The sequence below is a fragment of the Cygnus atratus genome, chromosome 9, assembly GCF_013377495.2.
Source record: "Cygnus atratus isolate AKBS03 ecotype Queensland, Australia chromosome 9, CAtr_DNAZoo_HiC_assembly, whole genome shotgun sequence".
In the NCBI taxonomy this organism is placed as follows: Eukaryota; Metazoa; Chordata; class Aves; order Anseriformes; family Anatidae; genus Cygnus; species Cygnus atratus.
The window spans coordinates 14843162-14856386 of record NC_066370.1 but is presented as its reverse complement, the minus strand read 5'-3'; the positions used below and the strand labels follow the sequence as shown (position 1 = coordinate 14856386).

Genomic DNA, 13225 nt, shown 5'->3' with positions numbered 1-13225 from the left:
CACACTGCTTCTCTCTTGATATGGCTGCCTCCTGAAGATCTCATACAGAGACATTTTGCTTTCCACAAGCTGTCTTCTAAAGTTCTGCTGATGGTTTGGTGCCTCTTGGGACTAAATGGATGCTGAGATCAATATTCTAGGACAATTGAGTTTTCGCATCAAAATCCTGAATCCAGACATGTTTTATGCAGGGAAGGAAGCTCTGGTCTGAATATTGCTGGTAATAATCTGAAACAAATCTTCTGCACTTTTTTTAAACAAAGGAGTTGCAAAATGAGATTTCCCACCAAATTTAAAGAGTCTGAGCAGAGCTTCTCTCTGCCCAATGTGAATCACGGTCACATACTCAGGATAATATTTGGTGCCTCAAGACTCTCTTAAAGCAGTGTGTAATACCACAAACCTGTGGGTCAAGGCTTGCCATCTTCAGCCTAAAAGGACAGGTCTCTACATCTTCAGAAGAAGAATCAAACCTTCACACTCTGTTTTTGCTACCACTACTGATTTTTTTTTTTTTTTTTTCCCTTTTAATGTTGTGGACGATCTCTGACACTTTGTGGCATTAGGTTTTTAGCCTAGCACTGTACAACATCCTTAGTGTGCTGTGTGCTTGCCATTCTAGGAGAAGCTGGTCCCAGTCATGTGAGGTTTGGTCTTTGTACTGGCCAGGTCAGGTAGAGGAGCAGCATGTTTATTTCAATATTAAGCCGTCAGCAGATTATAGCAATATGTTGTAAGGAAAAAGAGGTTCCTGAACATTATTAAGTCTTTAGTTTGGGATTAGGAGGTTTTAAGACAGATTTAATTAAACAGAGCAGGGACACCTTTATAAACCTGAAGTTGGGGTTAATTCACTCCCCTAATATGCTCCGTTTCTTGATTACACAAAGATGAAACAAATTCCACGTCCTACCTGGGGAGCCCTGCAAGGGAATGTGGAGTTTCATCTCCAGACAGTGCCCTGACAGGCCATGATTAATAACCATGTCAGGGGACTCTTAATGATGGGATGAAATGAAATCAAGCTATGTCTGACAGTGAGCCAGTCCCACACAGGGTGCTTTCATGGAGATAGTGGCCCTAGCTGAAGGGACAGGGACTGACCCAGTAAAAGAGGCCCTTCAGAGCTGCAGCACGATGGGGGAAGAGGAGAGTGGGATCCAGAAGTTGTCAGTAGTTCATGAGTAATGGGATTGGAGAGAGGTGTTTGTTTAATTGCCTTTTGCTTGGCATGTCTTGGACTGTGATGAGTGTCCGTTCAGTTAAGTGGTGAAATAGGTCAGATGCAATTAGAGCTTATCCAAACTGCCACCACTACAGTGTATTAACCGTATTAATACAATCCTGAATTGTGAACTTTATGCAAACTGTGTAATAAAGAAATTAGAGTATTTGATCAGGAGAAATGATTGAAAATGTCTGGATGTTTGGCAGTAACACAGTAAATACAGCTTTGGGGATATAACAGCAAATTTTCTGTTCTGTATTAATGTGTTTAGAGATCGTTAAACCCAAAAGGGACCATCTTGCCTCTCACAATGTAGCTCTGACAATTTTTTTTCTTAGTTTTCTCTGTACTGAGACTGAGGTTTTGTATGTGATTAAAACATCCTTTCCCAGAAGACATCTGCCCTGGTTTTGAGTTACTAGGGTAGGGGAAAGTTGCAGTGTCTTTGGAGAGCCAGTTCCAGTGCTTCATCACCGGTGTTATTTACAGTTTCCATTTCCTTCCCATTGTGAGCAGTAACTTCCAGCTGTTCAACCTGTATGTACCTGAAACTGGAAGCATACTCACACGCTGCTGTTTGTCTACATCCCACTTATATTTTTTGGTGGACTGAACAGACTGGCCTCTTACCATCTCTAACTGTTCGGCAGGCTCCCAGGATACAGTCCTTTCTGTCTGTAACCTCTCAGTTTTATTTTTATGCTTAACCCACCAGTGTCTCCTGAGCCATGGATTCCCTATGCTTGCACAGAGCACCCTCCTTCACATCTTTGACAAAAGAGATAAAAGCTGATGTTAAGTCTTGGAGGAATTTGTTGAATTTCTTGCCCGCTGTGTTCTCCAGTTCCTTCTAAGTACTGTTGCTGTTCAGAGTATTGGACTGTCCCCAGTTCTGTATATGCATGTAGTAAAATGAACTCTATTTGAATGGGCCCAGCTCCCAGAGGGATTTGGACCACTTCTTAACACTTACCATTCTGAGAGATCAGTACATTTCATTATCAGAGCTTCTATGTTTATTACCAGGTTCTGGTAAAAATACCGAGAAGTATCAGACCAATACAGAGCTCTGCAGGATGCTAGGATGTTCTCAAGTAAATAAGTTAATGTGTGTGGCCAGATCTTGAGGCGGTGCATACTTAGCAAACCCAGCACTCAGTGCCTGAAGTGTCTTTTGCCTTCTTAAATCTTTTATAGGTTTACTCCTTCAGCCTCTAGGTTTGAACTAAGTGAAGTCATAATGCACATCTTACATTTTTAGACAGAAGTGATTCTTAATCCAAACACACTGCAAATACTGGGCAAGATGAGGGAAATGTTGGTTCCTTGTTCTGTAGTTTCAATTCTGTACCTGAAATGTACTGCTACATGCCATCTTAAAAAAAAAAAGTTTGAAATCCTCCGTGTGTACTGTAAGTAGATGAACATTCAGACCTAGCTTCTGTATCCTTTGCAATTGTTTTCTCATTTTTTGTTCTAAGTATCTGTATAAAGCTGGTGCAAGTTCATGGTGTAGGCAATCACAGCTGAACACTGAGCCAAGGATACAAATTAAGTCCAGATTTTTGAAACGTTCCTTTAGAAGTCCTCTATAGTTAATGCACCATCAGCCTAATAGTGATGCCTTTGGTCAGACCACTTCATACACACAGTATTCAGGGAAAATTTGAAGCTGGGGAGGGGGTCAGGATTTGCCTTTGTGTAGTATTCTGAATGCCACTTGGTACAGACATTATTTTCTCCTTTTGTTGTTGGTGGTGTTGTTGTTTCTGGAATACCAAACAGCTTGTTTGTAGCAGGGTTGTATCACTACTGACATGCGGATCTGGACTCTGGCCCTGCAGATATTTAACGAAGGGAAATAATGCCACCTTATGTCCTGATTTGTCACTGCCGAGCCTGACGTTTTGAGTCAAATGCATTTTCAGCAAGGACTGTTCTGAATTGTGTTTCCCCTGCTTTGTGGAGTTATTTCTACTTGATCAGAATGGATATGAGATGGATGTGAAATGCTTAAGTGTGGGGGTAATGTTTTGGCTCCTACTTTGCATGAGCTTGGTAGCATCAAAGCAAAAGCAAGTAATCATCAGCCCCAAAGGGCTAGCACCAAGCCACTGAATGAAATACTTCTTGGGTTACTAGCAAATGAGATAAAATTTATAAATGCAAAAAAGGTTTAGGCATGTGTTGCATTGATTTGAAACTCTACACAATAAATTTAAAAGACTTTAAAACAAATGATACTAAAAGTGAACTGCATTGGAAATGAACATTTACAGGTAGTATATTTCCTTGTGTTTTTGACTGTTGCTTTGTGTTTATGCTAGTTGTGTTTTTTACACTTTTTTAGAAAATACAGTTACTTTCTGAAATTAAATACATGCATATATATATATATGTTGAAGTAGTTGAAGTATTAGGAGCTTACTGAGCACGAATACGTGGAGAGCAACCTGCTAAAAGACCAATTACTATTTTACTCAGACAAAGGGGAAATAAACCTGCCAAGACGGTGGTGCTGAAGTCATTGGAACTCACTGAAGTAAGCAGAAGTTGAAGGTGATGTTCTCTGGAAAGAGATGGACAGTTTAAGCTCTTTAAAATACAATGCAAAGCTATTCTTTTCATTAAAGATTTCCTCATCTTTGTTGTACAATATTAGAAATGACCAAGGTAGGTTCCTGCCCCCCAGAAAGGAACAAGTATAGAAGATATTTTGTTTTCCTTAGTCGTATTCTGTTAGGAAAGTTGGTATGCTGCTCTAAATAACCTCAGACACGCTCAAATAATAGACAGGTTAACACCTTCCCCTCTTCTCCCAACAAAACAATAAAAATAAGAGCTTAATACTGAAGGAGTACCAAGAGGTCACAGCTACAATTTTTAGAAATTGTTAAAAACAGGGAAGTGATCAGACTGGATCATGGCAGAGGAACTGCTGCAAGGGACGGTGGCCCTTAGAAAGGAAAGATGTGTTTCCTATAAGACGGTGAGTTCACTCGTGCAATGGCACAGGTGTATACTCATTTACCTGCTCCTTATGGTGACATACAGAAAAATGCACCATAGATTGGTGTCTGCCATCTTTTTCCACATTGCCACAGTAGAATTTATTAAAAATAACTGCACAAAGTCATAGCTTTTGTGGTCAACTGAACTGTCTTGTATAATTCTCTGGAATCAAGGCTTTACACAGGACTCTAATGCAGCAGAAATTGTGCTTCCTTATATCTTACAGCCTGAGGAGAAAATATGGTCACTTTCTACAGAAATGGGCACTTAAGTATTTCGTTTCTCTGGTGAAAAACAGAGGTTCTGATCTTTGAGTTTTACTACAGCATGAATTTGTTTTTCCTCATGCTCAGATTGCATTCTAGGAGGTTGCTGTTGTCTAAGCAACTTCTTTGGGATGGAATAGTAGAGAGAGAGAGAGAGAGAGAGTGAGAGAGAGTGAGAGAGAAAGAAAAAAGAATCCACTCACTCTCCTGCTTTTGTAGTCTCTTTCCAGGGTTTTGGCATCATCTCTCTGTGTATCTGGTGTGCAGTTAAGAGAACATTTAACTCTGCTTTTGCTATCTTTATGCTCTAGTGGGCTCCTTCATAGGTAAGACCTCCTTCTGGGAACACATTCATTTCACTTGCTTTTGTCCTGAACCCTTATCTTCCTTGGCTAAATAGAGTGTTGAAATAGTTGGCAAACTTTGGGCATCTTTAATTATCATTAGTAAATTATTGAGAACACAGCGGACAATTGACGGTCTGGTCTTCAGAGCGCCATTAAAAGAGATTAGAAAAGGCTGTTTGTGTGCGTTGTACAGATTTGTTTGTTTTCAAGCACAGAGAGTATAATGAAAATGTCGTAGGAAGGCTTAGCTGTTGCCGTAGTACCAGTCAAAGCCTGGGACATACGATTGAGGCATCATTGTTCTGGGTTACCCAGGACCCCTGGGTTACTGAAGGTGGCCCTTCTGAGTGGAAGACTCAAAGGGAAAATGAAAGACAAGTGTAGACCGACTGCTTTACCTCTCCTCAAACCTGTCCAGGAACGTCTGCCTGTCAGTTGCAGGTGGATTCTGAAGGTACTTTTATATACCGACATCACTTAATTATATAAATCAGCAATATATTGAGTGAATATCTCGGGTGGATATATGCGTTACCTCCAGCAAAAATCAATAACAAATGCTTTGGTTAAGAATGCAAGAAAAAAAATAATAAAGGCTCAAACATCATCAAGGGAAGCTTCAATGTGAAGCAATGAACGTTCAGCCTGTTCTCAGATAAACAGGCAGTTAGGTGTTTTTAATTGTAGGCTTTGTCTAATATAAAAATATATTCTCTTATTACTCGTGCAGGAGCTAAACATTTGTCTAAACATTTGGTGTCAGTAATGTCTTATATCTGATGGATTTCCCAGGATAAAGTTCCTAGCGCCAGAGTGCATTGAAAGAATGTGGTGAAACGTGAAGTACAAGGGTCAGAAGGATGGAGTCCTACTGTTAGTTGTAGGTCTTCTGACTTGGTGTAAATTTCTGTTGAAAGTTTTTCTGGTTTGCATATATCTTAGTTGTGTGTGTCAAACAGGAGAGACGCTGGAAACATCCTTCACACTTTGCAGAAATTCATCTGGCTTTTCCCTCTGCATTGCCCATGTGTTTCTAGCAAAGAATCTGTCACTTCATTTTTGGATTCACACATGAGTTTGAAATATTGAAGCGGAGCTTGACAAAGTGTCTTAAATTTCTCACTTTCATCAAAATTCTGTATGGTTGTGTTTCAAATCAACAATGCTTTCTCTAAGGTTTCCTTGGAAGTGTGCCGAACTCTAGCAAACACTTACAGACTTTCAAGCTTCTCACAACGTCTGGTTGGTTTGATACGGTTTCTAATAGTGTTTTGCTGAAAAATTTACAATAGTCTTGATTGTGCGGATATTGTTGTCTCTGCACAGGTATATATTTTCACTGTAGGGTGGAATTAATGGGTGTCTGGAGAGGGTTTTCAGTTCCTCCAGCAAAATGTGCTTTGTGAGTTCCACTATTCTACCTAATATACGTTGCCACAGTTTATCATATGAGACAGATTGGATATGCAGGCGAGCCAGTTCAGATTTCCTCACGTGTAAAGTGTTACAACAGTTTTTGAAAGAGAGGAGATGGTCATTTTGTTGACCCTACAAACTGCCAGACAATGACGTATATCACTACCTGGTGTTATAAATAGCAGGTGAAAAACCTTACATATTAGACTGAGGGTCTCCTTGCCAAAAGATGCTGTAGAGGCTGAACTTTTACATGTGTTTGAATGAAAACTGGAGTAGTTCAGGAAAGAGAAATGCAGCCAGGGTTACTAAACACGGAAAACACCCGTCTGACTCAGGAAGTTCCTGAGCTGAAAATAGTTGGAGATGTGATAAGTTTAAGGGCAAAGTATTCCATGTGTCGTGTCTAGCAGTGGCTGGGGTCACTGTTGAGGTCAAGGATTGGGTTGATATTCAGTCTGATCTGATGCAGCAAGCACTCTTGTGTTTTTATATAAAACTTTGTTTCTTTTAACCCATTTTTCTCATAACCTTATACTGTAGCTTTAAGAAACATTGAAATATCAGATGATTGGGTCTGGCTTGAAATATTTCCATCCAGAGCTGAATGAATCCCTTGAAGTTGCAGACCTTTGGGCACACAAGTGAATCTAGATTTGATGCCAAGTTACTTCCTTAATTAGACCAAAAACCATACTGTACTAATACAAAAAAAAAAATCAAAAAAATCATGTTTTTGCTTTCTGTCCTGTGAATTATGCCCCCTCTTCTGTGTGGCTGCTGTGCTTTGGGCTCCGTGGAAAGGCCCTGTGCGAATCCTAGGGGAACAGTTAAGAAAGCTACCATCTGCAACTCCGTGCCTTAGAAGGGTGGCATGTACAAATGTGAGCATTTCTTTTAGCCATTCTGCCAGCCTAACATTAATTAATTCAGCGATTAAGCTAGATCTGAGTAGGATGCCTTGCTACCTATTACAGTGACAGATATGAGGGCATGAAATTCTGGTTCAACCAAAAAGAAGGTTCAAACCAAAAAAAGAAGGTTCAACCAGACCAGGGGGAGAAGTGGGTTTGTGTCAGTTCCTGAAGGTCTGCGAATGGCCCCGTCGCTGCCGCGTACTTCTGCACACACCCTGCACACAGCCAGCAGAGTGGCTGACTTTCACATGGCACTGCACACGATGCAGTTCTTCGGTCCTTCCTCTTTTTGTCCCCCTAATCAATTTTTTCCACTTTCTTTGGGGAAGAAAGAAAAGGTTGTGGAGGTGGGGAGAAGCAATTTCCTTTTAATTGCTTGTTTGTCCTTGTCTACTCTCCCATCCTTTCACGTTTCTCAGAAAAGGGTTGGGGGTGTTTTTGTCTCTCTTTTCTTATTTTTGCTGGTACTGATGGGGAAGAATGACATTTTCTGCTTGGATGGAAACCAATCGCTTCCCCAGACCCCCTTGAAAAAGCTTAATTTGCTCAACTAGTCAGTATTCCATCTTCGTTAAAAACTCCCAGACTGGAATTTGGATTTAATCCTTTGACTCACGTTTTTCCTTCTCTCCCCTGCCTTCCACATACCCACTTATACTTCGCAAAGTACTTTCCTCACCACCTTTTTTTATTACCATAGACTCAAGTTACCCTTAGCTGGGGAGGAGGAAGGACAAAAACCCCAACCCCCTCCCAAACATAAGCAAATAAAAAAGACCCTCACCAAAATAAATACATAAGTAGCTAGAGAAAACAAGCTGCTAGTTCATAGTCTTCTGTCTTTCCCTTAAGGCATGAGGTAATGCCAAACTATTCAGCGTGTGATGCAACTGCCTGATAGACATTCAGAGAATCCCAGCAGCAGTAAAGACAGAGTTTACCCAAGCCCGGTTTGGCAGTGAGACCAGTCTTCCCAACAAGAGGCTATTTAAAGCCACAATGCAATGCATTTTTAACATTTTCATTCAGCACAGGATTTAATTGCTCACTGACAAACCACCTAGACGTTTGTGCCAGTGTGTTTGTGACTGGAATTGTTTGCTATCTGTGTATTGTGTCTGTACACTTTCTCCTTTTTTGCAGAGCTGTTCAGTTGTCAACTGAGGTTCCGAGGCAGGAATGAGAATGCGTTCCCTTAGCACTTGCTGTCTGAGACAGGTCAGGAGGGGCTTTACCCTTTGGTCATGTCTTGCATCCTCCATTTTTCTACAGTTACATCTTCCCAGCAGCCTTTCCCCTTCTGCCAGCTTGTTCACAAGTTGAATGGTATATTAAGATGTACTTAACTGTATTACCTTCACATAAAAGTGAGAAACTGTAGCACAGAGAGGTTCAATGTCTTGCTGAAGGATGTGGAGATGATTTTTGACAGAACCAGGAATAACCATGGTTCCTGACTCAGTGCCACCAGGATGATTGGGCCACGCAGGCTTTGCACTACCACAGGCTTTGCACTAGCTAGCTTTGTGGCTGCACAGCCACAGCACAGCCAGAGCTTTACAGCTTGCTTTTTATCTGTGCCCCTATGGGTTATGCTGTTACCATATTCACTGTAGCTATCTGATGGTAGCTCATAGATATCCATACACCTTGGTGTCCCAAGCCTTGAATAAATGTCACTGAATGCCAGAAATATTACATATACTCCCCTTGAACAGCAAGCTATGATCCTCAGTGCTCTGTGCATTTCTTTCTTTCATTCTTACCTGCCTCATCGGAAAGTCTCAAGGTTGAGTTAATTTTACCAATGAAAAAACACCAGCACTTAAAAACGTGCTTAAGCTGCGTCAAAGTCAAGTCAGGTCAAATCATAGGACTCAGACATGTTTTGACACTTTGCTGAGCCAGGTCCTTGATGTCTGTTTAACGGTTTGATATCCGTAGATAGAAGTAGTTTTGTGCGAGTCAGCGAAGGAAGATGGAGTTACACGTGCAGATGGCAGCTTTATTTCATGAGAACTATCCAGGTTGATGAGCCTTAGTAGTATCCTTTCAGAGATGTTCGCAGCAAGCCGGCATTTTCAGCAACTAAAGCACCAAAGTTGGATTCAGGGCAGCTGGATTCAGGTAACCAATTTGTTTACTAGTGTGAGCTTGTGGAATTCACCGTATCTGTCAGTGCCTCAGTTTCCCCACATGGCAAATGGCTGTAGTGATGATTGTCCTCCTCCGTGAAGCGCTCTGGAGCCAGGCGCTCCTGGTTTGCAGGAGGTCGCCACGGGTGCTGATCATCTGTGTACATCGGCGATGGGAAGAGAGTCCAAGAAATGCCAGGCAGCCCCGCTCCCTGCAGCCTCCCTCCCATCACAGCACAACTTCCGGTATTTAAGTATTAATTAACAAATGAGCCAGTCCAGAAGCTCTTAAATAATTGGCTTGGGTGGACTGTCCATTCCCTTGAGGCTTCTAAGCTTCTTTTTTTTTTTTCCCTTTTCTTTTAAATCAAGGCAATGTCTCAGATGTGGTGAACGTGTTGACATTGCACAATATGGAACCACCCGCTCCTCTATCGGTGCTTTTGCTGCCTTTGCATAGGACATTACTGCAGAAACGCTGCTGGGACACTACACTTCATGCCATCCCATTGCATGGCAGGAGTCCAGGCTAGCACCCGGGAGCGAGTCAATGTATGAGATTAGTTTAATCCTCTCAGAACCCTCTGATGGGGAGGGGAAGGACAACAACCTAGTGCCAGCGTTTATTTTGTCCACGAGTTCAGCTTGAATAGAGAGGAGAAGGTGGCGGTGGTGGAGAAATGGGAGAAAAAACCTTCCTAGAGTTCATTGGGTCTGGAGGGGTGCCAAGCCCTGGGGGTGGCTCGCAGATGGGGAGCGAAGAAAAGGGGGGAAAGAAGAGCGGAATGGTGATTAGAAATCACAAATGAAAGAATCCCAAGGAAGGGGGAGGGAAAAAAACGACAAAAAACTTCTCTGCTGTTCTGAATATGGGCAAGAAGGAGAAAAATTCCTTGCCTTTCTAAGGGTTCTATTCATCAGCAGACGCACTTGCTCTTTTGCCAAGGGAAAAGGAGCACCCTGAACAGTCCTCCCTTCTCTCCTTGGGAGGCACCTGCTGGCATAACTTCGGTGCAAGAGAAAATACTCTCTGTCCCCTGCTGAAGCTTCTTTTACAGTCCTGTTTCTTGCAAGACTCTTTGGTCTCCGTCTCCTTTTGCTCCGGCCCCACTCTCACTGTTGTTATGCCTCCCTTCTGAGATGTGTGTGTGCATCTGTGGGCAGCTCAGAGATTGCTAAATACAGCTTCTCCAGTCTGCTTAGCAGTGCAGAATCACAGCATGTAGGAGGATGCCTTCTAATGCCTCACCTGTGTGTTGCTGTCAATGCAGAGCTGTTCCCCACAGACATTTGCACATCTTAGGAGAAATCACCAACACATAGGATCCAAAGCCAGGCTGAGCTCTGCATTCTGTGCGTGGTCCTGGATGTTGGGGCTGTTTAGATCTCTATGTGGCTGGTAAAACGCAAGCCTCAGTCCCTCTGCCACTCTGTGCACCTGCAGCCAGGTAGGGTGAGAGCAGTCTGGACAGCCAGGCTCCCTCCTGAAGGGCAGAGGGACTGTACTCTGCAGGTACTTGGACATGAGCAGCCCTTGGGTAGAGAGCCAGCAGCACACACAGAGGGAAGCAGGTATGGGTGTTATCCATAGCAGACTTTGGAGGGAACCCAAGTTGCTGCTTTACAATGGGGCTGTTTGTGGCCTTTTCCGCAGAAGCTGTATGCAGGAGTGCATTTAAAAGACCTCTCTTCCAGTCTTACGCCCCTTGCAGAGTTGATTTTACTCATGCCTCTCTTCTGCTGTGCATAAGCCCACAGTGACGTGCAGAGACAGTGCACCTGTGGCCTTCTGGACTCACCGGCATTTTATTTTTCCCCTTCACATATCCTTCCAGCTATTCAGGCTCTCTTTTTTTTTAAAAAAAAAAAAGGAAAAGCGTGTTGTGTATCCTGCTCTCCCTCCTTTATGCATAAAGCAGCTTTAAGCTAGGACCCCTTTCCCTGGCGTGCATCGACTCATGGCCTTGGTGGGGCTCACGCTCCCTTTTGGGGAGAGAGGGTCTCGAGTCCCACCTCTTGCCATCGTGATGGGGACAGCCACAGGCTCTGTCTCGCAGGTGAATGAAACTGGTGAACGTGACTTTCTTTTTCTAAAGTGAGACGCTTTTGTGCCAAGAGCCATCCGGGCAAGGTGCATCCTCCCTTTTCTCCTGGGGCACGCTGCCTAAAGCTCGGACACCCCTGGCTGCTGGCAGCTGCTCGGCTTTCCCCTTTCCGCCAGGGGCTCAGCAAGAAGACCCCAGCAGCAGCACCCACCTCCCACCTCCCTCTCCTCCTGGGCTGCAGCCTGACAGGAAAGCTGGAGGTTTTTTTTTCCCCCTGCATCACCGCCGGGAGCTTTGCGCAGCGCTCGGACAGCGCCACCTGGCGGCAGCGCCACCGGGAGGCACCCGCGGGCCGAGGGAGGGAGGTGGGAAGGCAGAGCCCCGAAGGGAAGGCAGCGGTTGGTGCAAAACGCCTTGTCCAGGGAGCTTATCCCGTAAGGGTAAAACAGGTTCTAGCCACTTGGTGCAGAATCTCTCGAGAGTGCAGGGGTGTGTGATTTTAATTATTCTTTTTTTTTTTTTTTTTTTAAAACCAGATGTGAGGTTTGGACCCGAATCCAAATCCGGATCTGAATTTCCTCCCGGATCGGGTTTCTTTTGTTCTGGGACCCCGTTTTAATTTGTAGACAGCTAGAAAGACAGAAACACATGTTCCCTGGAAGCAGCCGGCGTGATGTTGGGTCGTTAAGTATCAACAGAAATGACTGAAATACCACATGCGAGTGCTAGTGGACAGAGTAACAATTTTGGAAAAAGCCTTGCTGGAGTGCTACAAAATGCAATTGTTTAATCTGGTAGGGCAGAATGAATGTATTTGGAAGCTGGAAGCCCAGTTCCTGCAGGCCCCGTTTCCTGCTGTTCTCACTTCCCTGTGCTATCTATCAAGTGTGCTTATTGCTTTAGTTTTTGCCTGTTCTTTTAAATGACTTTTGACTGTTTTTTAATGCATCACTGGGGCTCTCTGAGAGTACCAGAGCTGCAGTGGAGTAAGATATCCATCTGACTGAGAACCTGGTGGAAGGTAGAAGATGCCCCTGTTGCTTGCCCTTTCTGAGCTCCTTCTGATTCCTATTCTTCACTGTCAGCAGAGTACTGAAGTCCACATATTTCCATCCGATGTAATTTGGGAATCAAGAGTGCAGGAACTGTGTAATCCCAAAGAGGCTGTAGAGACTCTGCTACTAGCAAACAAGCTCAGGTTCTCTTTTCCATCAGAAACCGAACTGGGTGTACCAGGATTCCCCCACCCCTAGCTGACGGGGCCATGTGCAGTAATACTTAAATGCAGCACATCCTAGCATGACAATACAAGACACAGCTATCCTGGCTTTTCAATTACTTCACAGGAAGCTGTCAGGAACGAAATATTCCTGGAGCAGCCCACTAAGTCTAGCGTTTAATTCCTCTGTATATTTTTCTAAAGCAATCTCAGATTATAACTCTCCAAGTGGAAATCCAGGGGGTGAAATTTGCTATATGTTTCCCTGGTAAAGAGTATGTGTGCTTGAAGGAGGTGGAGAGAGAAAAGCCTAGGCTGTTTTCACTGCTCAGCTGTCCGCTGAGAGCTGTCTAGAATAAACGTAGGTTTACATTGCATAAAAAGTGATTGATGCTTAACCTGCATCATTGTTCTGTAACTATCTTCTGGAGGAAAAACATACCTCAGGGCTCATTCATAAACACATTGAACATATGTTATTTAACATATATTATTTTACATGTATATAAAATGTGGATCAAACTTTATCGGTGTTTTGCATCCTTTCCCGAGCTATGCACTTGACTTGTCCTCATGTTGCATCCGTATAATTACTAAAGCAAACTTCCAGGCAGCGAGGAATCCCATGCAGTAAAAATAC

At 43.3% G+C, this 13225-nt stretch overlaps 1 protein-coding gene across 1 annotated transcript in view; it reads right to left on the bottom strand.

Moving 5' to 3' along the window:
• GMNC (geminin coiled-coil domain containing) overlaps nucleotides 1-9488 on the bottom strand; it is a 37600-nt gene extending 28112 nt beyond the window's left edge. The window contains exon 1 of the mRNA XM_035544956.1: nucleotides 9354-9488. Within this exon, the coding sequence (XP_035400849.1) occupies nucleotides 9354-9488 (135 nt within the window). The remainder of the gene's footprint in view (nucleotides 1-9353) is intronic.
• Nucleotides 9489-13225: the final 3737 nt, after the last annotated feature.